The sequence below is a fragment of the Caretta caretta genome, chromosome 1, assembly GCF_965140235.1.
Source record: "Caretta caretta isolate rCarCar2 chromosome 1, rCarCar1.hap1, whole genome shotgun sequence".
NCBI lineage: Eukaryota > Metazoa > Chordata > Testudines > Cheloniidae > Caretta > Caretta caretta.
The window spans coordinates 81,824,657-81,847,878 of NC_134206.1; the positions used below are offsets into that span (position 1 = coordinate 81,824,657).

The following is a 23,222-nucleotide window of genomic DNA, read 5'->3' on the forward strand; positions in this document are numbered from 1 at the left end:
ACAAGGTAGAGAATTGACGTGTAGTAAACTGTTCATTACAGGGGTATTCTGTTGCCTTTCAGAGTAGAAAATACAGTAGTTCTAACTGCTGTTTTTTTGCTGTGCTATCTGCATTACCTGATTTGAGCCATTTTTTGTTAATCAAAGGGATCCAGTTCCATGTCCACATGAATACAGAACAGTTTAAAACTTCTTTAGAAAGAGCAAATTTCAGCAAAAACAATGTTCAATTAATCATATTAATTTAAATACTAAATGTTTTGGTATAAGTAAAGATAAAACTAAAAATATACATCAAATCCTTTTGTTTTTGAATTTTTTAAAAATTTGATTAATATTTTGTAATATATAACTATTGTTGTTTGCACTGTTGTTGTAGCCATGTTGGTCCCCAAATATGAGAGTGACCAGGTGGGAGAGGTAATATTTTTTATTGGACCAATTTGGTTGGTGAAAAGACAAGGTTTCAAACTCCATAGAGCTTCAAGTCTGAAGAGCTCAAAAGCTTGTCTCTTTCACCAACGGAAGGTGGTCCAATAAAGATATAACCTCACCCACCTTGTCTCTTTACTATATAACTAGACAATCCTCTGCTTTACCCTATCCTCAGTCTCTAATGGTCAAACAGTAGCTTTCCAATGCAGCAGAGTAAAATTTACAAATATCTTCTCATATTTAGTGCTGCTTAGAGCTAAATGGAGATAACGGCATAAAATGGTGTTATAAAGCTTAATGTGCTGTTCAAGATAGCATGAGGCAATCACTGGTGAACAACCGGGGAGAGAAAGCGGTAAGAGTCTATACCAAACTCCAATTCCCACAGAAGGAGATAGGGCAAAGTGTTGAAATTCTGCCTCTCCTAACAGCTGAGGCATAGGTTTCAAATTGATTAGACGCTTGGGGGCCTTGTCTTCCCAGCAGCAAATGTGGGGAAAGCTCTCCTCACACAATAATGTTGTCCTGTTATGTATACAGTAAAATTTTCAAGCTTTATGACTTAACAGATTATTTAACTAAGTATGAAAGAAATCGAATTTATAAACTATTTCTCCAAAAATATTTACTGTTATTTCACACTGAAACTATAACTACTAAATAAATTTTGATAAAATTATGCACTGAACCAAACAATTGCAGAACTCTAAGCTTGCAGCCAAAGTCATATTGTACACTCTGGATACAAACACTATTGTTTTTATTTCTTCAAAAAGACGACAAATAACTGTGTTGGTTAACATTCTTTTCTTTATCTGTCCCTCATCTGAAATTATTTTGGCTAATGCAAAGATATTTGGTCTATTTGAAATTGAACATATGGATCCACATCATTTACCTTGTTGCGTGTTTTCACTTTCAATTTAGTCTTCTGTTTCCTTTTCAGTTTTTTCTTGCTTAAGATTTTCTTACTCCTGAAAAAGTGAAACATTCATGAGACTAAAAATTAAATTTTAACTGGAAAAATGTTTTAGTAGATACTTGGCCCTGTTGCCTCTATCACCACACCCCCACAGGAAACAGCAGCAGCACCTGGAAGGAGTTTGCTGGGGTCAAACTATGAATGTTCCAAGAGCCTTATGGGTAAAGCTGAGAGTTTGTCAAGTTTCCATGACTTTCCAGGATCTCCGTGACTTGTGCAGCTGGTTCCGGCGCTGCCCCAGCAGTTCAGGGAGCCCTTGGGCCAGACACACCGGCCGCAGCTGGGACAGTCATGGGCCACTGCCTGCCCTCCCAAGAGCAACAGGAGGAGTTTGGGTGTGGGAGGGGACTCAGGGCTGGAAGTTGGGGCGCAGGAGGGGATGAGGGGTCTGGGCAGCGTTTACCTTGGGAGGGCTCCCTGGAAGCAGCAAAATGTCCCTCCCTCAGCTCTTAGCTCCATTCGCTGCCTCTGCCCACAAGTACTGCCTGCGCAGCTCCCATTGGCCACAGTTCCCGGCCAACAGGAGCTGCGGAGCTGGCAGCACGTGGAGCTAGGAACTTAGGGAGGGACATGTCATGACTTCCTAGAAGCCAGGTAGGTCGCCTACCAGTCCTGCCAACTCCCCCCAGCACCAGTGGGGGTCCCAGGCTGCTCGCACCCGCAATGCCCCTCCTCCCCCTGACTGCTCCTCCAGCACTCTTGGCACCCCCCGGACCACCCCTCCCAGTACCTGCCCCCCCTCCCCCGGCACTCCCCCAGCATCCGTGGCGCCTCCCAGCACCCACGGCGCCCCCCAAGCACCTGCCTCCTCAGGCCATCCTCCCCCCACCACCTGTGTGCCCCCTCCCCTCCGCCCCAAACGAGCACTCGCAAGATTTAATCAGGGGTATAGTACAAGTCGCAGTCAGGTCACGGACTGTGACTTTTTGTATATTGCCTGTGACCTGCCCATGACTTGTAGTAAAAATACCCATGACTAAAACGTAGCCTTACTTATGGATACCTTCCCAAAGCAATCAGCACCTGCTATAGCTAAAGGTGCAAAGAATGCATCAATGATACTTAAGTTATACTTCACTATTCCACTGAATCTAGTGAGATTCTCAGAGCTCCCGGACCAATGGCCTCTTCTCTCCCCTTTCTAAGTAGGTTTAGATGTCACCTCAAGAAAAATATCTGTTCACTCTCTATACTAGCATTTTCATCATTGTTAGCCCTGATGGTGATGCACTGTGCAGGACAAATGGCAGAAAGAATTGCAAAAAATTCTCAGTACAGACACAGCCATTCTGTACTTCTGTCATGATAAAATGTGTACATTTTTAGTAAAATATTTACCTTAAGTCAGATCCAAATCCTCCATACAGGAAAGATGGCTCTGAAAATACATGACCAGCACTAGACTCCAGCTGGTAGGAGAAACTACAGAAGTAGCTAAAGCAGAGACTGCTGCACTGAGGAGAGAGAATAAAATGGGGCCCAGGCAGAGCCAAACCTCCCCCCACCATTCCTTGGTCCCAGAACCCGTAGGGTTGTAATAGATGTAATAGACATCATTACTCTGGGGATACTAGAGCTAAAATATTGGGCTGGTGCCACACACACTCCATGTGGCCTTGGGGGGAAAACTGCTGGGAGAAACCATCCAGAGACGCCAACTGGTAGGAAGAGCTACAGAAACTGTGAAAACAAGGACTTTAGGACATGCAGAGCATTTTCTACAGTTTTGACTGCACTTTTTCAGGCCTGCGCTGACTCTCAGTTTGTTCCAACCCTCTCCATCCCTCAGTCTGTTTTACACATCCCCCTCTGCCATGTCTCATTCACCATTCATTTTCAACATCCCCACTCCCTACCAGAAAATAAGTTATGAAACTAACATGAAATTTACTGCCATCACACAGTTCACTGTGTGTGTGTCTGGTCTATTAAGACTGTAAGCTCCTTCGGGCAGGTGCCATCTATTTCTGTGTCTGTACATTGCCTAACGCAATAGGTCCTTAGGCACTTACAATACTCAATGTAACATTCTTTCATGCTGCTCTTTGTTAACAAAAAGCCCCCCAATTTAGAGCACAGGATTGTTGAATAATTAAGCTAAAGGATCCTGAACTCATATATAATTAAAAGATTCCCCTATGGGCAACAAAACAAAGATGAGATCATTTATCAGGATGCACTAAATACCTTATTAAGAATGAGGCTGTGAAGCACACTTTCTTGGAAACTACCCTTTGCGTACTACACTCTCCGCTCACAACGGCCAAACTCTAGAAAGAGAGAGGAGAATATTCTCTCTTCCAGCAATTAGAAGTTGTTGCCATCTAAAATTTGTAGCACACCCTCTAGCCAGAACAAATACCAAATATGCAGCCCCAAGGAGGGTCCAGTGAAACCACTAAAAATTCCACCACCTTCACGTTCCCAGCTGTTGGCTCGATGCTAGGATGAGAAGAAACTCCTTATCAAGGTACTTCAATGGATCTTGCTGGCAGTGACCCCCAGGTATGCTCAGGCTAGTAAAGTGGTGAATTTGTTTAAGCGTTGATTACAATGATAGTTACTGCTAGTGAATCTATTTCCTAATTCCATATACAATCATAATTGGCTGTTCCATCAGCTTCTCTTCCAAACTCAATATACAAATTCAATTCTCATTAAAACTGGCTCAATTGTTGCATCCAGCTCTTTAGGTAATAAGGACAGACGCCTGCTCACATTGATGCTTACAGTAGTTTTCTCATTTGTTTTGATAGCAACAATATTGCACCATAAATGTGCAAAGCTAGTCAAATTAACTATTGTCTCTTTAAAATGGGCACGTAGGGCTTAGAAACACTGTTCACACAAGAAAAGAAAGAAAATTAGAACGTCATCTAAAATGGCTGCAATTAAAGAAAAACAAAGCCTGCTGAACATCCCTATTCCATCTTATTTCAGTTCATGGCACAATTATTATTAAAATTAGATGAGGCTCACCTCATTCAAATGAATATTTAAATCATGCAAGTAATGCTATTTTAAATGGTTATCGAATCAACCAACAATGGTCCCAATCATCTCCCTCCTGATTTGTGCATGGAAGAATCCTGCACATATGGAACTCCTATTGTCAAACAGAAAGGGAACTTCAGAGTCTTCAAAAGGACCATCCATCTCCAGACCCTGCAGAGTCCTCTCCATGAGGAATGAGGGGTGGAGTTAGGACAAGCTGGAGAAAATTCACATTATGGAAAAGTTACAGTTCCAGGCTACATCTCTCACCCTATTCTGAGTGGATCAAGTGCTAAAACGCCTATCCTTGCGCCCCATACTAGGGGTACATAGGGTTGTAATGGACAAACAGTTCTCAGTTACTTCTCTACTGTAGAAGTTCCATGGAAACCCAACTCCAAAGCAGAAGGGATGGAGGACAGGGAGTAGAGCACTCATATGGACAAACATTAAGAAGAACTCCAGTCACTGTATAAGTTAAATAAACTTTCCTTCTTCACTTAATGTCCCTGTGTATGCTCCACTTCAGGTGATTCTCAAGTAGTACTCAGAGGTGGTGGGTGCTTTGGAGAAGGATCTAAAACTGATTGGAAGATGGCAGTCCCAAACACAGCATCTATGCAAGATGCATGCACTAGAGCAGAGTGCTTTGAGAAATGTGTGGATGGAGACCCATGTGGAAGCTTTGCAGATTTCTGAAAATAGGAATGTTCTTTAGTAGGGTAACAGAAGTGGCCTGCAATCTGATGGAATGAACTTAGAAGGGAATGGAATACTAGCAGCTTTGTATCAGAGGAGAAAGTCTCTGGGGGCACCAGTGCTCCTGTAACTCTATCTGTGACAGAAACAAAAATGAAAGAGGGGCTTGAAAGGGTTTAGTCCTGTCTAAACAGAAGGACAACAGCCTTCTAACATCCAAGGTGAGAAGGATGTCATCATCCCTAGTCTAATGATGTTTATGGTGAAAAACTGGGAGATGACTAGCCTGATTGATACAAAAATCCAAGATGACCTCAGATCAGAACCATTGATATGGCCAGAGGAGTACCTTGTCTTTAAAGAAAAGAGTGTAGCCATCAAAGCCCCTAACTCATCAACTTTCCAAGCAGAGGTGACTGTCAACAAGAAAGCGGTCTTCCTGACTAGGGCATAAGAGCGAATACATGGCCAGCAGTTCAAAGGGAGGTTGCATCAGAGTTAATGACGAAGTCCAAATCCCAGGATGGGGGATCCCTGACATGTGGAAACAGGTTAATAGCCCTTTGATGAACCCAGAAGTTGCAGGATGATCACACCAAAACCCCTCCACTGGAGCACTGAACATCATGACGGCCACTAGATGAACTTTAACAGAGCTCAGAGAAAGGCCTGTATTCTTCAAATCAACAAGGTACTCCAGGATTTCTGAGAGGTGAGAGTCAGTAGGAGACAAGTATTGTAGGGTACACTAAAGGTAAAATCTCTTCCATTTCTGCCGTAAGTTTTCTCTAGCGGATTCTTTTCTACTATTCAACAGAACCTCTTGAATCTCTGTAAAAAGAGAGTTCTATCCCCAACAGGCAATCAGGCACCAAGCCTTGAGTCACAGAGCATTCGGGTTGGGGTAAAGAATATTTTCTGAGTCCTCTGTGAGTAGGCTGGGTGTTAATGGAAGGTTGACAGCAGAAATACAGAAAAGCCTTCGTTCTGAAGTTAAAGAACAAGTTTCAAGCACTTGCAGACCTTGATGAAGGGGAGGGTAATGCAGATGAGGAGATCAACAAGAAGTGGGACAAAGTAACATCAATTTATAAACAGAGCAGTGAAGCCTGTCTAGGCTACAGGAAGAAGAGGATTACACCCAACATATGGAACACCACAGAAACCAAACGAGCCCTGAAGAAAAAAAGTTTTAGACAAAATCCCAGAAGCTAAAGGACAAATATCACGAGCAGTATAGCAAGGCACACCGGGAGGTCAAACGTCTTGTAGGAGCGGACAAACGGCATTATATTGATAATCTGGCAACACAAGCAGAGAATGCAGCTGCTTGTGGTGAACAAGGAACCATATACAAAATGATGCGGCTTATCAGTGGTAAAAGCAGACACCAACAAACAATCATCACGAACAAACAAGGACACCTACTAACAACTGAAAAAGAACAAGAAATACGCTGGAAAGAGCATTTCAAAGAATTGCTGAACAGGGAGCCACCTAAAGGAAGCAAACATCCAGGAGGCAGAAGATGATCTTGATATCAGCACAGACACCGCAACTAAGGAAGAGATCATTCAACCTATCAAATCCTTAAAAAATGGGAAAGCTCCTAGCAAGGATAACTTGAATGCAGAATCCTGGCCCCTCTATTTATATCAGTCTGGGAAAGGGAAAAAGTGCCAAATGAGTGGACCAATGAGGTTATAGCAAAGATACCAAAGAAAGGAACTCTCGGTGATTGTAATAACTGGCATAGTATCACACTTTTATCTGTGCCACGCAAAGTGTTGTGTAAGATCATAGTCCAGCATATATCAGAGGCAGTTGATTGTGTTCTCAGAAAAGAGCAAGCCAGTTTTCAGAAAGGTGATATACACAGACCAGATCTTCACTCTACGACACGTAATAGAAAACAGCGCTTAGAATGGCAACGGCAACTCTACATAAATTTCATAGACTTTGAGAAGGCTTTTGATAGCATTCACAAGACCAGCCTATAGCGCATTCTGCAGGCATATGGAATTCCTTTCCGTATAATCAACGTCATCAAAAGCTTCTATTTCAACTTTACATACAGTGTTGATCACGAGCTCAGTTTTGACGTCAAAACAGGAGTACGTCGGGGTGTCTCATGTCTGCAATCCTCCAATGTTGTCATCGAATGGGTAATGCAGTGTACAACAGAAGACACGCCAAGAGGCAATAAATGGACACCTCTCATGCCCTGAAGACCTGGACTTTGCAGATGATGTTGCTCTCCTATCACATATCCAACACCATATACAAGAAAAAACACTTCTGATGTACATATTTTGACGGAACAATGGGTTTCAGCAGATCAGGGCCTTTCATAGGATATCTTACATGACATGCTTTGTATAAAATATATCATAATTATATGATGGAGTGCATATGTGGTTCCAGGGTGGTGCTTTGAGGTACAGAGTGCAACAGGAGACAATAGTTCTTCTCACTCCCTAATTTCTGTCCAAAATTACTTTAATTATAAACCCAAGTCTGATTTGCCTGCACCCAGACTGCGCCACACAGAACCCTAGTACTGTTGATGGAATTCTGCTCCAGAAAGTTTAAAATGTTAAAATTCTGCATGTGTTATTTTGACAAAATAACACATTTTCCATTATTTTGGTAATTTACTTCAAAGTACTTTTCAGCAAATAATTGAAAATGGTGTGATTATACTGTGTTATTTTGACAAATAAAACATGCAGAATTTTAAAATAGTGTGCAGAATTTAATATTTTGGTGCCAAATTTTTAATTGTTTGGTGCAGAATTCCCTCAGGAATAAATCTAGCCAGGTGTGGGGCGCCACATGCTGCTATGCTGAGTGATAACAGTGCCTGGAGGGGTTTGCTGGTTGTCACTAGCAAAGCACTGAGAGAGGCAGCCAGGCTGGCGAGTTAAGAGGGCACAACGGTTCCCCAGTTCCAGGTTGCATCCTGGGGAGTCTGTCACATCTCCAAAGTCCAAAAGGGGGACAGACAATGATGGAGTAGCAGGTTGTCCATTTGCAAGGAACCAGTCAATACCTGTGAGTGATGTGGCACAAGGGATAAAGCAGGCCATGGGATTGGCAGTGTTCCATCACTGAATGAAAACTCAGATTCGTCAGAGATTAATAGGTCTCTGGAGAATTTGAATTCCAGCAGTACTGGGTGGCTCTATGAAGAACTCTGACAAGCCTCAGCAGCAGCAACCTGTGATACTGAAAGTGATGCAGAATGCGCCAGAATCAATTGACTGATGGATCTGGGTACCATATGCAGCGATGAGGAAGTGTAGGTCACAGTTGGTACCATCTTCCTCAGCACAGAGCCTCTGGAGTCTCCTAGCACCTTGATCCTGCTTACATGGTACCTAATGCTAAATTTAGATATAGAGGGACCCTCAGTACAGAGAATCCTTGAAACCTCAGCAATGCCTTTTGTGGCACTTCCAGTATGGCAGGTCTCTTAGGGCCCAACTTCCTTCTGAGGAGATTTAGGGCTTCTCTTGACAGAGGACTTCATGCTATCACTTGCAGATCTCTTTTTTTTAAGAGGACAATCAAGCTAAAGAGGTAATGGGACACTGTGGTCACTTGATGATCACTGAATGGGGGGAGGGGGGAAGAAGGGGCACAGGCCTGGGTCTGATGCCTGTCAGAGGGAGCATTCCATCATGAGAGTCTAACCTTATCTCCCTCTCTTTCCTGAAATGACTCTTGAATCGTAAACAGATCATGCCCTTGGACAGCACTTGAGTATCCCTTAAGCAGCAGATAAAGTGGAAATGGCCATCTCTAACTGGTGAGGACTCCCAACAAGTAAGGCAATGCTTGAATCCTGTGGATTTAGTTATGACCCAAGAAAAAAGGCTCCTTCAAGAAAGGAAAATTCCCACAAGGAAGGAAGGAAGGAAAGGTGTTGGGAGCGTAGGAGGGAAAGGTTTGTTAAAAGCCTCCTGGGAAAAAAATAATAAAACTATTGAAACTAGTTTATTAGTACAAATTAAACTAACGGTTAAGTACACTATCAAGTACAAATGGCATAGTTAGCAAAATAAGGCAGCATAATTAGACAGTTTGTCTCAGGCCAAGGCAGTTAAGAAGGAACTGAAGGTAGCTCATCCGCCATAGCCCTATATAGTCTTGTTGGGGTCCCAGGGTAAGTCGAGGGGATGGAAGGCCATGAGTGTCGAGGAAGTCTCTTTGCTCAACCCCCCTTCACAGAATTCAGTCCTAGCTGGCCTGAGAAAGCCCTTGTACTCCCAAAATCATGCTGCAGCTGCAGATAGAGCTGTTTTGTGTAGGTTTTGCTGGTGCCAAGTTAGGATAACTGCAGGAATCAGCTACAAGGACATAACTGCTTACTTGTCTCATTAATCGCAAGGCTAAGCAGGCTGTGCTGTTGTTTTGAATTGCTAAAATGCTCATTAAAGGTTGCCGGAAAGAGTATGGTTGTAACCCATATAAGGCAAAGCAGTTTTACTTGGCTGATGTGTAATGCAATAGAGATAAGAAGTATAAAGGTATGTGACTCTGCCTGCTCAGTGTGCAGGATTTGAGATTCTTTTCTCCCTGTACCTTCTTTGGAGCTCCAAATAAACTTTTCTGCTTCTCCACCCTGTTGTGTTTATTGGGTGATGCACACCGGGCAACGAACCGCTGCTGTTGCTTGCCTCTGGCACTGGGTGCCGGCAACAGTCTCAGTACAGGACACGAGGATAGATGGGGGCGTGTGTGGATCAAGCAGGCGTTGCTGCTGAAAATCTCCCATCAAAAGCAAAAGGAGGTGCATGCACACCTGACCTGGAGCACCCACAGGGCACTAATCAAAGAAAAGTTAGGCTCAGTTCTAAAGTGATTAAAAATGGCTCGGGGGGGGGGGGGAATCCATTTTTATTGGTCAGTCATTTCCAGGTCAAATTTGTTCAGTAAGCAAGTAAAAACACACCTGTCAGCTCGGCAAACACAACCTGGCCTCTGAAAAATGAGCTGTTTTCTTTCTTGTTCACATACCGCTCCACTAAAGATTCTGCAGATACAGTGCTGTTTTCAATCACACCTGTGCAACTCCTATTGTCAACATATTAGATGAAGGTAGAATTTGGTACTGCAATTAGAACTTAGCTGTAAAAGTACACTGTTAAGAATCCAAATTTAGCATGAAAACTTTTTTCTGAAACTGAATTACCAAGCACCATGCACATCTATGGTCTATCTTAGGTATTTATATCTCCATCATTAACATAGAATCAGAGCACCTTTAGTGGATTTATCCTCACAATAACCCTGAGGTAGGGAAGCACTATGATCCCCATTTAATCCACACAAATTGGATGTACAAGTAGACTAAGCAACCTGCCGAAAATCACACGAAAAATCCACGGCAAAGTAACTGAACCCAGACCAGTTACCATATTATTGTACCATTCTTCGTTCTTTATGTTGCTATAAAAAAAAATGGTAGAAAAAACAAAATATTTTATCAATAACGTGCTGTTCAGTTCCTTCCCAAAAGTTTTCTTAAGTAAAACCAATGGATGTAAGGCAGGAACAAAGCACTGTGGAACTTCACAGACACAAAGATTGGCACAGTGCTAAATAATGAGGACAGGGCAGTCATACAGAGCTATCTGGACTGCTTGATAAGCCAGGCCCATTAAAATAAAAAGCATTTAAATAAACCCAAATGCAAAGATATACATATAGGAAAAAGGAACGCAAACCACACTTACAGAATGGGGGACTTTATCCTGGAAAGCAGCGACTCTGAAAAGGATTCAGAGCTCATAGCAGGCAAGCAACAGAATACCCACCCCATAACAAGGCTGCAAAAAATGAGCTAATATGATCCTTAGTGGTGTAAACAGGGGAGTAGCAATGAGGAGTAAAGGTCTGTACATGTCATCAGTGAAAATAACAAAGGAACACTGCATCCAGTTCTGGTGTCCATATGGAGAAGGAGCAGAACGCAGCCACAAATATGATTCAAGGACTCAAGAAAATGCCCTACAGTGAATGATTTAAAGAGCCTAATCTGTTTATTGAAAAGAAAATCAAGAGGTGAATTCACTAGTGTGTAACCTTGGTGGGAGAAAATACTAGGTACTAAAAGGTTGTTTAATCTAGGAAAGAAAGGCATAACAAGAACCAACCACAGGAAGCTGAAGCCAGACAACTTAACAACAGAAGTCAGACACACACTTAACAGTGAGAGTGATTAACCACTGGAACAAACTATCAAGGGAAATGGAGGCTTCTCCATCTCTGGACGTCTTCAAAATCAAGGCTGGATGCCTTCCCTGAAGATAGGTTTTAGCCAAACAAATTATGCTTCAGTCAAATATAAGTTAGTGGACTCAATACAGAGATAACTGGGTGAGATTTAATGGCCTGTGAGATACAGCAAGTAAGATTAGACCATCTAATGATCCCTTCCGGCCTTAAATTCTATGAATTGTGAAGACCTGAAAATTTGGTTCTAAGATATGATTGCTAAGTGTGTGGTTCTCATTTTCTGGTGCTCGTCCTAACACTCACAGGTGGCCTGACTCACAAGTGCTAAGCTCTCAACTTCAAAAGAAGTCAGGTATAGTGAGCACCTGCTGATCTCATTGATTTTTCAGAGGTAATGTCTCAAAATTAAGCACCCAATCACTAAGATAGAATCAGAGGATTCTTTTGCACATTTTGGACAATCTATAAATGGAAAACTACTACTTCCTTATTTCAAAGATGCTAGGATATAAATGCATTAATTACTCCAAGGTACTAATATAGTATGGTTAATAAGTGCATTGGAAAAGCCCCTAAGATAGTTAAAAAAAATTTATTCAGTGCATATTTGGATGGAGTGCAGTTAATAAACCATGGTCCTAAAAACTGAATGATGAAAATTAAGAGAAATATTGAATAGTTGTCTCATTCAATAAGCACTGAGCATCCAGTGTTACAAAGAAGGGAGGGTCCTATGGGAAAAAGAGTAAGCGATCATGTCACTAAAGATTGTATCATAACACCATATGTACACGAAGGCAGAACTGAAGTTCCATGGGGAAATTTAATTCTGGCATTTCCTAAGTTTTGAAAAAACATTAACATTAAAAGAAAGTAGTTTTTTGGTATATAATGTCTATAGGACCACAGATGTACCTAACACTTTATGAAAACAGATTAAGGACTGGATTCTCTGTACCAATAGATTATGATATAAAGAAAGATAGGGACAGAAGAAGATGAAAACACGGGGAGAGAGTGGAAGAAAAAGGAGAGAACTATGGGGTAAGACAGCCACTTGGAAGATACATGCATGGCGCCTTCAAAGTTTGATACATTTTTAAAATGAGATTCCAATGAAGAAGGGAGGAGTTTAAGAAGGGATCAAAAGAAGGAAGTATGGCAGATGGAATTAAGTGGAGCATTCCAGAGATAGACATAAAAATAAGGCATTTTTCATACCTAGATATCAGAAGTATTCCTCAGATAACAGTTCTGAAAAAGAAAAACTGATCCAAGGGCTTTTATATCACTGATCTGAAATTATAGGTAAAAATACTCTACCCAGCTCACAAAAGACTTGCCTCATTTCAGATTCTGCCTATACCAACCAACCATGTGGAGATGAGAAGCCAGAGATTCTCCAACAAAATCACCCCCATAGTGAAGGTGCAGAGCATCATGCAGAAGGACCTTGAACTACAAATGCTCACCCTAAAAGAAAAAAAATATGATGGGACAAGAGAACTCGACCAAGTAGGCATTCTATGGGTTACTAGTACATTCAGAGTCTGACCGTCTGAATCATGAAGTATAGAGTCTCCTTCTGGGCTGATGTTATATGGGTAGACACCAGGGCAAAGCCTGAAGTGTGATCCCTTATTAGAAGAGATGATTATTTTATAACTGCCTTGGCCCCATCTCTTATCAAGTCTTGATATATTTCCTCTGCTCTTAACTATGAAGAGAAACATGAAATCCCCTTGTGGGAGTCTGCAGGAACCGGTCTTAACCGTCACATTCCATTAGTTACAAAATTAATATCCTTCCTAAATCTAACAGGACTAGGAAAATAGATCAAATTTTCATTGCAGATTATTGACAAAAGATGACAGTCAAGCTTAGTAGGACTGACAACACTAGAATTTCAGATGGCACTACCCCAACACAATACCTCAAGACTACAGACGTCTGCAGGACATGGTTTCCCAAAAAGGGCAGGGTCATTTACCATGTTTTTCAAAAGCACTGTAAGTGCAATTGAAGATTTTAACACACATTAGAAGGGCATATACGTTTCAGATTTTTTTTCCCTGTTTATAAATAAACCTGTTTTTAATGAAGTGGACAAATTAGTTAATGTTAACCAAGACGTTTCTTAAATTGTCATACTCTTGCTTTCCAAAGCTTTTGGTAACAGGAAAGTACATACAGCAGGCACTAAAATGCATTTTTCTGTGTAAGAGAATGATAGAAGGCACACTGAGCTTCCTATAGCATGTATACATAAAATTGCAAGATGCCTAAAGGTCGCTATTAGACCATGCAGAAGCTAGTATTACAAAACTTAAAAAAGCAAAAATATAATTTGAAACTGATTACTGTAACTCCCAACCACACTGCAAGGCAGGAAGAATGCGAAAATGACTGGATAGCAAAAAGCAGGATACCCTGCAAACAGCTACACTGAGGCTTTCCACCTCTTCATACATTTAAGTTTGTCTTATATCCCCTCTATATAGAAATTTTTTTTAAAATAAAAATGTTGATACAAAAAAGTAACACTTATTTAAAAGATTAGATAACAATCAGAGTTGGGGGCCAAAAGGGACAACCAGCTCATCTAGTGTGACCTCTTGCATATCACAGGCCACCAGCACCCCATAGCACTCATACATTGACCCAATCATCACTATTTTCTAATGAAAGCAAGCATGCAATCATTAAGGAAAAAAACTGATGTATCACAATGTGCTGCCTAAAATACTTACCACTCTTCAAAACAAGATATTATAATACAAACTGAAAAGACTGCTGAGTGTAATTTACAACACACCTTGGGAGGGAAAAATCCAGAATTATAGAGAGATGAAACTATTCAAAATGCAGTTCCTTTCAACATCCTCACTCCACCATAATGAGCTTTGTTTTATTAAAATTCACTTTTAATACTTACAAAATATATTGTTCACAAAAAACACTCCCTCAAAGCATGTACAGAAAAAAAAGACCTCTGCACAAACTTCCCTATCCTGATTCACTTGCATGCTTCAGCAGTAACTATAGAGAACCACCTTGAGAAATGAGAAGGCAGTTTTCTCTCCCTGTCCACTCCTTTACCTCACAGACAGCAAACAAAGGCAAAATGTCACCAATTAGCAACATGAATAGGTAACTATGAGGGTTTGTCCTGAAACCACAGACTCATTTTAAAAATGCCATGAAACAGCTGTAAATTGAAACTACTTTTGGTCACTTCCAAAATAAACTAGATTTGAACTAGAATTTAAACACAAATGGCTTTACATATCCCTTTATTATTAATCTAATCCAGCAGTTCTCAAACTATGGGTTGGGACCCCAAAGTGGGTCACAACCCCATTTTAATGGGGTTACCAGGGCTAGTGTTAGCCTTGCTGGGGCCCTGGGCAAAAGCTCAAACCCCACCACACAGAGCTGAAGTGTAAGCCTAAGGGCTTCAGCCCGAGGCATCAGGGCTCAAGCTTTGGTTCAGACCTGGGTGGCAAGGTTCAGGTTACAGTCCCCTGGCCTGGGGCTGAAGCCTTTGGGTTTCGGCTTTGGGGCCCCCACCCAGGGCAGCGGGGCTCGGGCTTTGGCCATCCCACCTGGGGTCATGTGTTATTTTTGTTGTCAGAAGGGGGTCATGGTGCAATGAAGTTTGAGAACCGCCAAAAATCCCTACGCAATGCAATTTCATCAAATCAGCTAATCCCCTCCAAAATAAATGCACCCTGTCTAAAATTTAAAATATTTTAAAGATAGTGTTCTGAATCAAGACCACAAAAACAGACAAAAATGCCCTTTGGCATGTATAGTCAGGATTGTTCCACCTCTTTATTTGCCAAAACAAGATTTTTCTTCTAATTTCCAAATCCCCACATATAAACTCTTATGTTCCCACTGTATACCCTACACTTCAAGTCATATTTAAAATTACTCAATGCCTCATTTCATTTTGAATCACTCATAGTACATTTCATCACTTTAAACTGCTTTGACTTCAGAAGTAGTTATTCAAATTATGACAGGTTTCAGAGGAACAGCCGTGTTAGTCTGTATTCGCAAAAAGAAAAGGAGTACTTGTGGCACCTTAGAGACTAACCAATTTATTTGAGCATGAATTGGTTAGTCTCTAAGGTGCCACAAGTACTCCTTTTCTTTATTCAAATTATGATTTTCTACATCTCCTTCCCTCAAAGCCCCTTTTCAACATTTACTAACAATTTTACAATGAATCAGTTTACTTGATTCCTCCACTACTTCCATCATTAATATAGTTTTAAATAGCACAGTGCATCAACATTTAACCTCTTAAGCCTTGTCAGAATTTCTACCACCCACCTTTTAAAAGTACACATCCTCTTGTGGTACACCTTGTGCACTAGTGTAAGACAAGAAACAGGACTAAAAATAAATGCATTCAGCTACTCATGAGGATTAACTAACATCACAATAAACTGAAAAGATTAAAACAACGTATAAATTAAAGAGAGAGTCTGCTACTATATCACTGATTCTCAAATATTCAGAAGTTACATAATTTGTTGAAAGCCTCATCTCTCTCACCAGAAGTTGGTCCAGTAAGAGATGATATCTCACCCACCTTGTCTCTCTAATATCCTGGGACCAACACGGCTACAATGTTGAATTAAACAGCTTTTGTCAGTTTTCCAATAAAATACAATTATCCATGTATAATGTAATGTAGTCTGATAGTTTGAAACCAGAAAAATAAACTCTGAACAGACTAGCAAATCTTATTTTACAAAAGGTATGGAGAATGTGGTCATATAATGCACATACCTTTCACAAGAAACACCAGTGTCTCGTTATTAATATTGTTGTATAATCTATAATTCAGTCCATTATTTCTGGCTAAATATGACTAATGTATTTTCAAGCTGCATTCAGCACTGTAAGCAGTTCTGAAGCAATGAAACTAAAAAACTTCGGAATCTCAAGGTAAAAAGCATCCTAATGTTTTCAAAAATGACAAGTGCTGTTTGGCTTTTAGTGTGAAAAGCAAGCACAAGTTTTCAAAGTCTGAAGGAAGTAAGCATCTTTATAGGCATTTTTCATCAAACTGTGCAGAAGTGAGGGAGAGGGACCAAAAAAAAACTTGAATTAGTGGACAGCTTGCTACAGAGGATGTGCAGATATCCATTAAGAGGGTTGGATGTGCTGGCCTAACAGTATCCTTTGGCAACCAATCCAAAGAATGATTCAAAACCAAGAAATCAGCTTCTTTTCATTAGGCAGTGTAATATGGAGGAATAAACATAAGAAGCAGGAAAGTCCTAAATTGAGGGAAAGGCACCTATAATGTTAAATTAATATATTTTATAGCTAAGGCTGCAAGTCTGTCACGAAAGTCACGGATTCCATGACTCCTGCAGCACTGGTGATGGCTCAGCCCCTGAGCCAGCAGCAGCAATTTGGGTGAGTGGGAGGGGAATCAGGGCTAGTGGCAGGGGATTGGAGGATACAGGGAGCACTTACCTCAGGGTGGGGGGCTCCCGGGCTCCAACTGGCATGGTCCCCCTGCAGCTCCTAGGCAGGGGAGGAGTTGGTCTGCGCTTCACATTGCACAAGCCCTCAGACCCTGCCCCCGCAGCTCCTCTTGGCTGCAGTTCCCAGCCAATTGGAGCTGTGGCAGCCAGCACTTCTGGCAGGAGCAGGGGAGCCCCTGCCTCCACCGCCTAGGAGCTGAAGGACACAGAGCTGGGTAGGAAACCCCTGGCAGGCCTGCCAAACACCCATCCCCCCCAGCACCAGCAGGGGTCCCAGGCCACGCACCGCAGCCCACTGCACCCCAGAGCCAGCAGAGGTCCCAGGCTGTGCACTGCAGTCTGCCACCTCCACCAGCAGGGGTCCTGGGGCTGTGTGCCACACCGCCACCCGGCCCCTCCTCCGCCAGCACCAGGAGGGATCCTGGGCCACCTCCCCCAGCACCAGCGGAGTCTCCAGACTGCCCCCCCCCCCAAGAGCACCCACGGCCCCCACACCCAAGTTTTAGTCACAGTAGATATTTTTAGTAAAAGTCATGGACAGGTCATGGGCCCGTGAATTTCTGTTTACGGTTCGTGACCTGTTCATGACTTTACTAAAAGTAACTATGACTAAAATATAGCCTTATTTATAGCAAATGAGTCAAAACTTAATTGAGCTTTTAAAAAACTAGATTCACTTTTCAATAATATGTCTAGATCAGGGGTTCTCAAACTGTGAGTCAGGACCCCAAAGTGGGTCACAACCCTGTTTTAATAGGGTCGCCAGGGCTGGCTTAGACTTGCTGAGGCCCAGGGCCAAAGCCCAAGCCCAAGCCCTGGGCAGTGGGGCTCAGGTTACAGGCTCTCTGACTGGGGCTGAAGCCTTTTGGCTTCGGCTTCCCTGCCCCCACCCCCTCACCAGGGGCAGTGGGGCTTGGGCTTTGCCCCCCATGCTCTCTGCCCAAGGCAGTGGGGCTTGGATGGGCTCAGGCTTTGGTCCCTCCTCCTGGGGTCTTGTAGTAATTTCTGCTGTCAGAAGGGGGTCGCGGTGCAATGAAATTTGAGAACCCCTGGTCTAGATTACTAGGGAAGGTTTCAAACCACAATAGCACTGTTTTTATGTTTCCTAATATTGCAGTAATCATAAAAATAGAGGTTAAATGTAGATTTACCAAAGTTCATTTATCTTTTTAACTAATCTTAGTTTAATCAACTGTCAAGAAGTATGACATTAGTCATAGCGCTATGTCAAATGCTTTAAAAAGCTTTTGTCTAATCATTTCTGATAATGGTGTACACTAAAACATCATTGTTAAAATACAGATAGTAACTAACCCTACGTAAGAAATATGAAACATCTTTACGTCTGCTTCAATACCTATTACTGAATCTTTTCAGCATGTGATACCTCACTCACTACTTTTAGATGACAACTAGTACAAATAACCTCTGAGTATACATTCATAAATTCTGTACATGATTCTTGAATAATCTATATTTAACTCTGCATTGGCAGTGCTTGGTCAATCTCATATTGCTCTGAATTCTAACTTTTCAAAACAAAGTAAAAAGCAAGCTTTTATCATAAATCTGACTACAACAGAGGCATTACTTACAGCTTCACTGTTACAACTGAGTTGAACTGAGTTAAAAAAGATTCAAGTATCTTCATTATGCAAGAAAATTAGTGTATCATGCCCCAAATTACAGCATTCTCTGAATACAGAATGAAATTTCTGAGAATTTACAAGTCAACTTCTAAATCTGGTTATAGTTTAAATTATTTGAAATGGGTCCTTTAAAAAAAAATTACTTACCCAAATGATTTTAATAATGGAACAGCAGGCTTCAGTTAAAACTTCACGTATAGTCTGTTAGCTTAATTACAACCTAATGCAGTCGAAGTTATTAACTACTGCATCTAGTTATGACTAGAGTTGGATGGGAAAAAAGGATATTTTCAGCAAATATTTTAGAGAAAATGTTACCGTTTTTAAATCAAAAACATTCAAAACTCAATTTTTCAGCCAGCTCTACTTATGACGACAGGCAGTGTGAGGTTAATAACTTAGGACACACTTAACTATTATGACAGTGGTAACTCAGACTACCACCACTCTTCTACAGAGAAATTGCATGCCACAATTCTTTTGGTTGTAATGAGTTAGTGGTGAGATAAAGACTGGCTTTTTTTGGTCAGGAGTTCTAATTGGGAGATTGCTTAGCTATTGTCACTGCATTGGAAACAACTGTGTCTGCTCTTAAAATGTTCAGTGGATGACACTAGCAAATTAGGGCCAAATTCAGCAGTACTCTATAGTTGCTTGCACTGCTCCAATGACAAAGCAGCTGTAAATCTTATTTACTTGGCTAATATATTCTGGCTTCTTTGTGCTGCTCCGAAGTGATTCAAAGGAGCCAAAACATACCAGTGAACCTGCCCTTAATTTACAATTTAAAAATAGTTTAAGATTGATATACTACACATCTTTAACTCTGAGAAACCACAAGCTATCATCTTTAAGTTTGTTTCTTCTTTAAGGTAAGACATTTTTAATTTAAAAAAAATAATAAAACTCTGTTAAACCAGAGTTCAAAGAGAGGACATATCTGGAATTTAAGAGTAAAAATCATGGCAATCACTGTAATTATTCCAAAACCAACCATTATAAACCCAAATTCAGAATTAATGTTAAACTTAAAAGAAATCCAAATGTGTTAAGGTGTGAAAACATACAGTTAAGACACCAGAACAACTTTAATTCTATTCTCTCACAACACCTTGCAATAACCATATAATTAAGGCTGAACCTGAATTTCCTAGGATGAATGTTTTTAGTCCCAGAACAGGTTAAACTGATTTTTAAGGCTCATGATGAGAAGAAAATATTAAAAAACAGAGAAACATGGAATCGCAGAAGCAAAAGCAGCAAGATTTTCACAGGTGCAGTCTGAAATATGACAGTTTATTGGTTATACAGCTTGGACCGAATCAGGTGGTGCACAAAAACACACACACTAAAGGTCAGGACCCAGAGCCACCTACTGGCTAACAGATAAATCAGAAAGGTTGCATTATTCTTGTAGCTTGTAAAATTACTTCTCTCTTGTAGACACACTGGCTACAATTAATTATTGGATCCCTGTTCTTTCGAAAGGGGAAAATAATTTGAGTAAGTAAAGCCAAACTGTAAAAAAAAAAAACCCACTTAATTTTAATGTTTCACCAGCATTTACTAGTCAAGGAGTTGATTCATAGAGCTAATATTTCTATTGTAATTGGCTCTGCTCACTCTATGTCACAACTTAATTCAACTCGAGATTGTGAATCAACACAGCACCCTTCCAGCTCTTGTGCTTAGGAGGGTCTCCAAACAGAGACAGGTGAACATGTCACTGAAATCCTCAGCAATCTCCAAGGGTAAGAGTGAAAGGTGCACACAGACCCCACTGAAACGAAAGGGATTCAACACAGCAACATTCTCCACTGTTGCGCACAAAGAAGCAGCCACCAGGGGGGTCCCCCACTGTGACCCAGCCTGGGGAGATGTGAGCACCCTACTTGCTCCTGCCTCTTACATCATTTTCATGTGGCGGTCCCAACACCCAGTTCCCCAGAAACTCACTGTTGACTCTGAGCACAGACGGGCCTAAGCTGTCAATGTACACATTAACGCCTATCCCCTTCAGTGCTGAATGGGAGAATCAGGCACTGCAGCCTCCCTGTGCAAGATGTAACATTTGCACATCCCTAAACTGCAGCCCATGGCAAGAAACAATCATGTGCAGGGTCAAGGCTGCCCTAATTCCAAATGGGGCTGTAAGCATTTTGGTTGGACCGGGCCCCATTCTGCCCCACCCCCGGTTCTGGGCAGTACCCCACTCCATACTGTCTCAGCAGCTGCTGCCACCACCACACACTGACCCCCACTCCCAGAAGCCAGAGAGTGGAGGGTTAGAACCCAGCTTGCACCAGCCATCTTTCCCCAACAGCCCCACAGGGTTCCACCTAACCAACTCAGAGCCCGTACGGGACCCACATCTGTCCTCCCCTCTCCCCACCACTGCTGCAGATTGCCTCATGCAACCTCCCACAGCTGCTGCTAGGCAGGACGGAGTATGTAGTGTGCCTGTGCCCTCATCTCATCTCCCTAGCACTTCACATACTCCCAGTGCTGCTGCTGGGCAAGAAGGCAATCTCTGATCCTGCATCCTCCCCACCCCATGTATTACATACCATAGGGGAGGGCACCTGTCTAGGATGAAGAGAATCGGTTGGAGGATGGCCCTCAAAGCGGGGACAGGGGCTTGTGGGAAGGGGAGAGCATAATACCTGGCACAAAGACAGAGTACCTAGCCCAGGGCTGTAGGGGAAGCAGACTTAGAAGGTGCACAGGTCCCCAACGAGAAGACTTCATGCCTTACGTCAAAGTACCTGGGCACGGAACCTGCCCTGGGGAGAGAACAGTGACTGGGGAATGGGCATAGCATATGTCTGTCCATGGCAGACTAAAACTTAGATGGAGGACCTCACACCTGCCCAGGAGCCGAAGGCACCAGCTGTGTTATCTGTCTGGGGGTTAGAGAGTAGGTGCAATACATGCCAAGGCAGATCCAGTTGAGGAGAGTTTCTTACCTGTCCCAGAGAACTGGGTAGAGCACAAGACACATTAAGCACCCAGTGAGCTGGTTGGCAAATATTACATGTGCTAGCTAGGTAACAGAGGCAGGAGTAACAGCTCAGAGACACAGGTATGGGCAGAAGAGAGGGGCACCTTACCTAACTGGGAGGCCCCAATGATGGTACATTAGCTGAGTGCATTGCCTTGGGGTGAGGGTGTAATACCTATGTGGATGATCTCAGTTGCAGGGTGAATGCATTACCCATCCAGATGGGGAGACAGCAAATTAGACATACTACCTATCAAAATCACCCTGCTAGGAGTAGTCACTAGGCCAGGTGATTTGTTTGGGGGACTCCAGCGAGAGAGGAGTAAGGTTGTGAGCTCTGTTCTCTGTGGCCCCCCGGGGAAGAGTGTAGGAATGGTATTTGCATGGAGGCTCTACTGAGGGAGGCATTACCTACCCCAGAGCCCCAGGATTCGGGGGTGATCACCTCGCTGGCTGGCTCGTTATCTAACTCTGGGTCCTGGCGGGGGAGGGGCGCTACCTGCCAGTTGACTCCAGACGGGCGCATGGGTGCCTTACTTGCTCAGGTAGGAAGCTGGGGGGTTACCTCTGCGGACATCCTAGGTAGCAATGGGGGAACTTTACCATCCTGAATGGTCGCATTAGTTCTCTAGCATAGGACGGCCCTGGCAGCTAAGGAAAAGAGTGCATGACACGCCAGGTAGCTGCCTGCTGGCTGGGGGTAGGGCGTCCCGCTTGGCCCTGGAGGGGCAGGCCTGGGGGTGCGTTACCTGTTCGCGTGGCTCCCCGGATCCCTGTCGCTCAGCGCCGCCGTGTAAATCTTCCGGTAGGTGTCGGCCAAGGCCCGGCCCGAGAGCAGCAGCTGGTAGCGGTCCCTGCAGCCCGGCGGTGGCGGCCCCGCCGCCCCTGGCAGCGCCCCGAGCCCCATGGCTGAGCTCTCCTCGGGCCCCCCGGCCTCCGCCGGGCAGGACCCGCGGGAAGAGGCGAAGAAGAAGAAGCCGCCCTCGGCCCCAGTCTCGGCGGCGGCTCCTGCGGCTGAGGCGGCCGCGCACATCGCCCTCCCCGCCCCCTGGCGGCTGAGCTGCCTCCCCGGCGAGACACGGACACAGGCGGCTCCCGCTGCCTTCACCGCCGGGGCCCGGCCATAGGGAGGCCGCAAACGCCAACACCGGCCCCGGCGCTGCTCATCCAACCGGGCCGGGGCAGGGGGCGCAGTGACGCCGCTTCCCCCAGCGGCCCCCTGCCGCCGCCGCCGCCGCCTCCTCCGGCTGGAGACCCGGCCGCAGCGCCCGCGCAGCCCCCTCCTGCCGGCGGAGGGCGGTCCCGGAAGGGCCGCGTTGGGGACCGGGGCGCGCGCTTGTGTATCCGCTGGGGTCCCGGGGGCCCCGCGCCGCTCGCTGGCTTCCTACGCCCGCTGCAGGGGGCGAGGCCGGCGCCGCTTCCCCTCGCGGAGTTTCTCTCACAGCCGCCGCCGCCCTCAGCGCAGCCACCTCGGCCCCACCCCCTCCGTGTGTCAGACACACACGGCGCGACTGCGCAGGCGCCATAGACCCCTCAACACCGCCCCCTCCCCGGGAAATCCAGGAGCGAGCCCTTCCGTTCTCACCGGTCTCCCGCGCGCTCGTACCTGCTGCACTAGGCAGGCGGCTCCCCCCTGCAGCGCCGAGCGGCGGACATAGGGGGGGAGGCTGCGGCTGCTGCTGCTGCTGCTGCTCGCTCAGCCTTCCACA

The 23,222-nt window shown here is 43.8% G+C and overlaps 1 protein-coding gene across 15 annotated transcripts in view; it reads right to left on the minus strand.

Annotated features, from left to right (window-relative positions):
- MYCBP2 (MYC binding protein 2) overlaps positions 1-22,987 on the minus strand; it is a 420,373-nt gene extending 397,386 nt beyond the window's left edge. For all 15 annotated transcript variants that reach the window (XM_048852688.2, XM_048852718.2, XM_075129126.1 and 12 more), the window contains exons 1-2: positions 22,263-22,987; positions 1,334-1,409 (exon numbers count right to left, since the gene is read on the minus strand). In XM_048852688.2, coding sequence (XP_048708645.1) covers positions 1,334-1,409; positions 22,263-22,546 — 360 coding nt within the window. In that variant the 5' untranslated portion in view covers positions 22,547-22,987. The remainder of the gene's footprint in view (positions 1-1,333; positions 1,410-22,262) is intronic.
- Between the last annotated feature and the right edge of the window lie 235 nt (positions 22,988-23,222).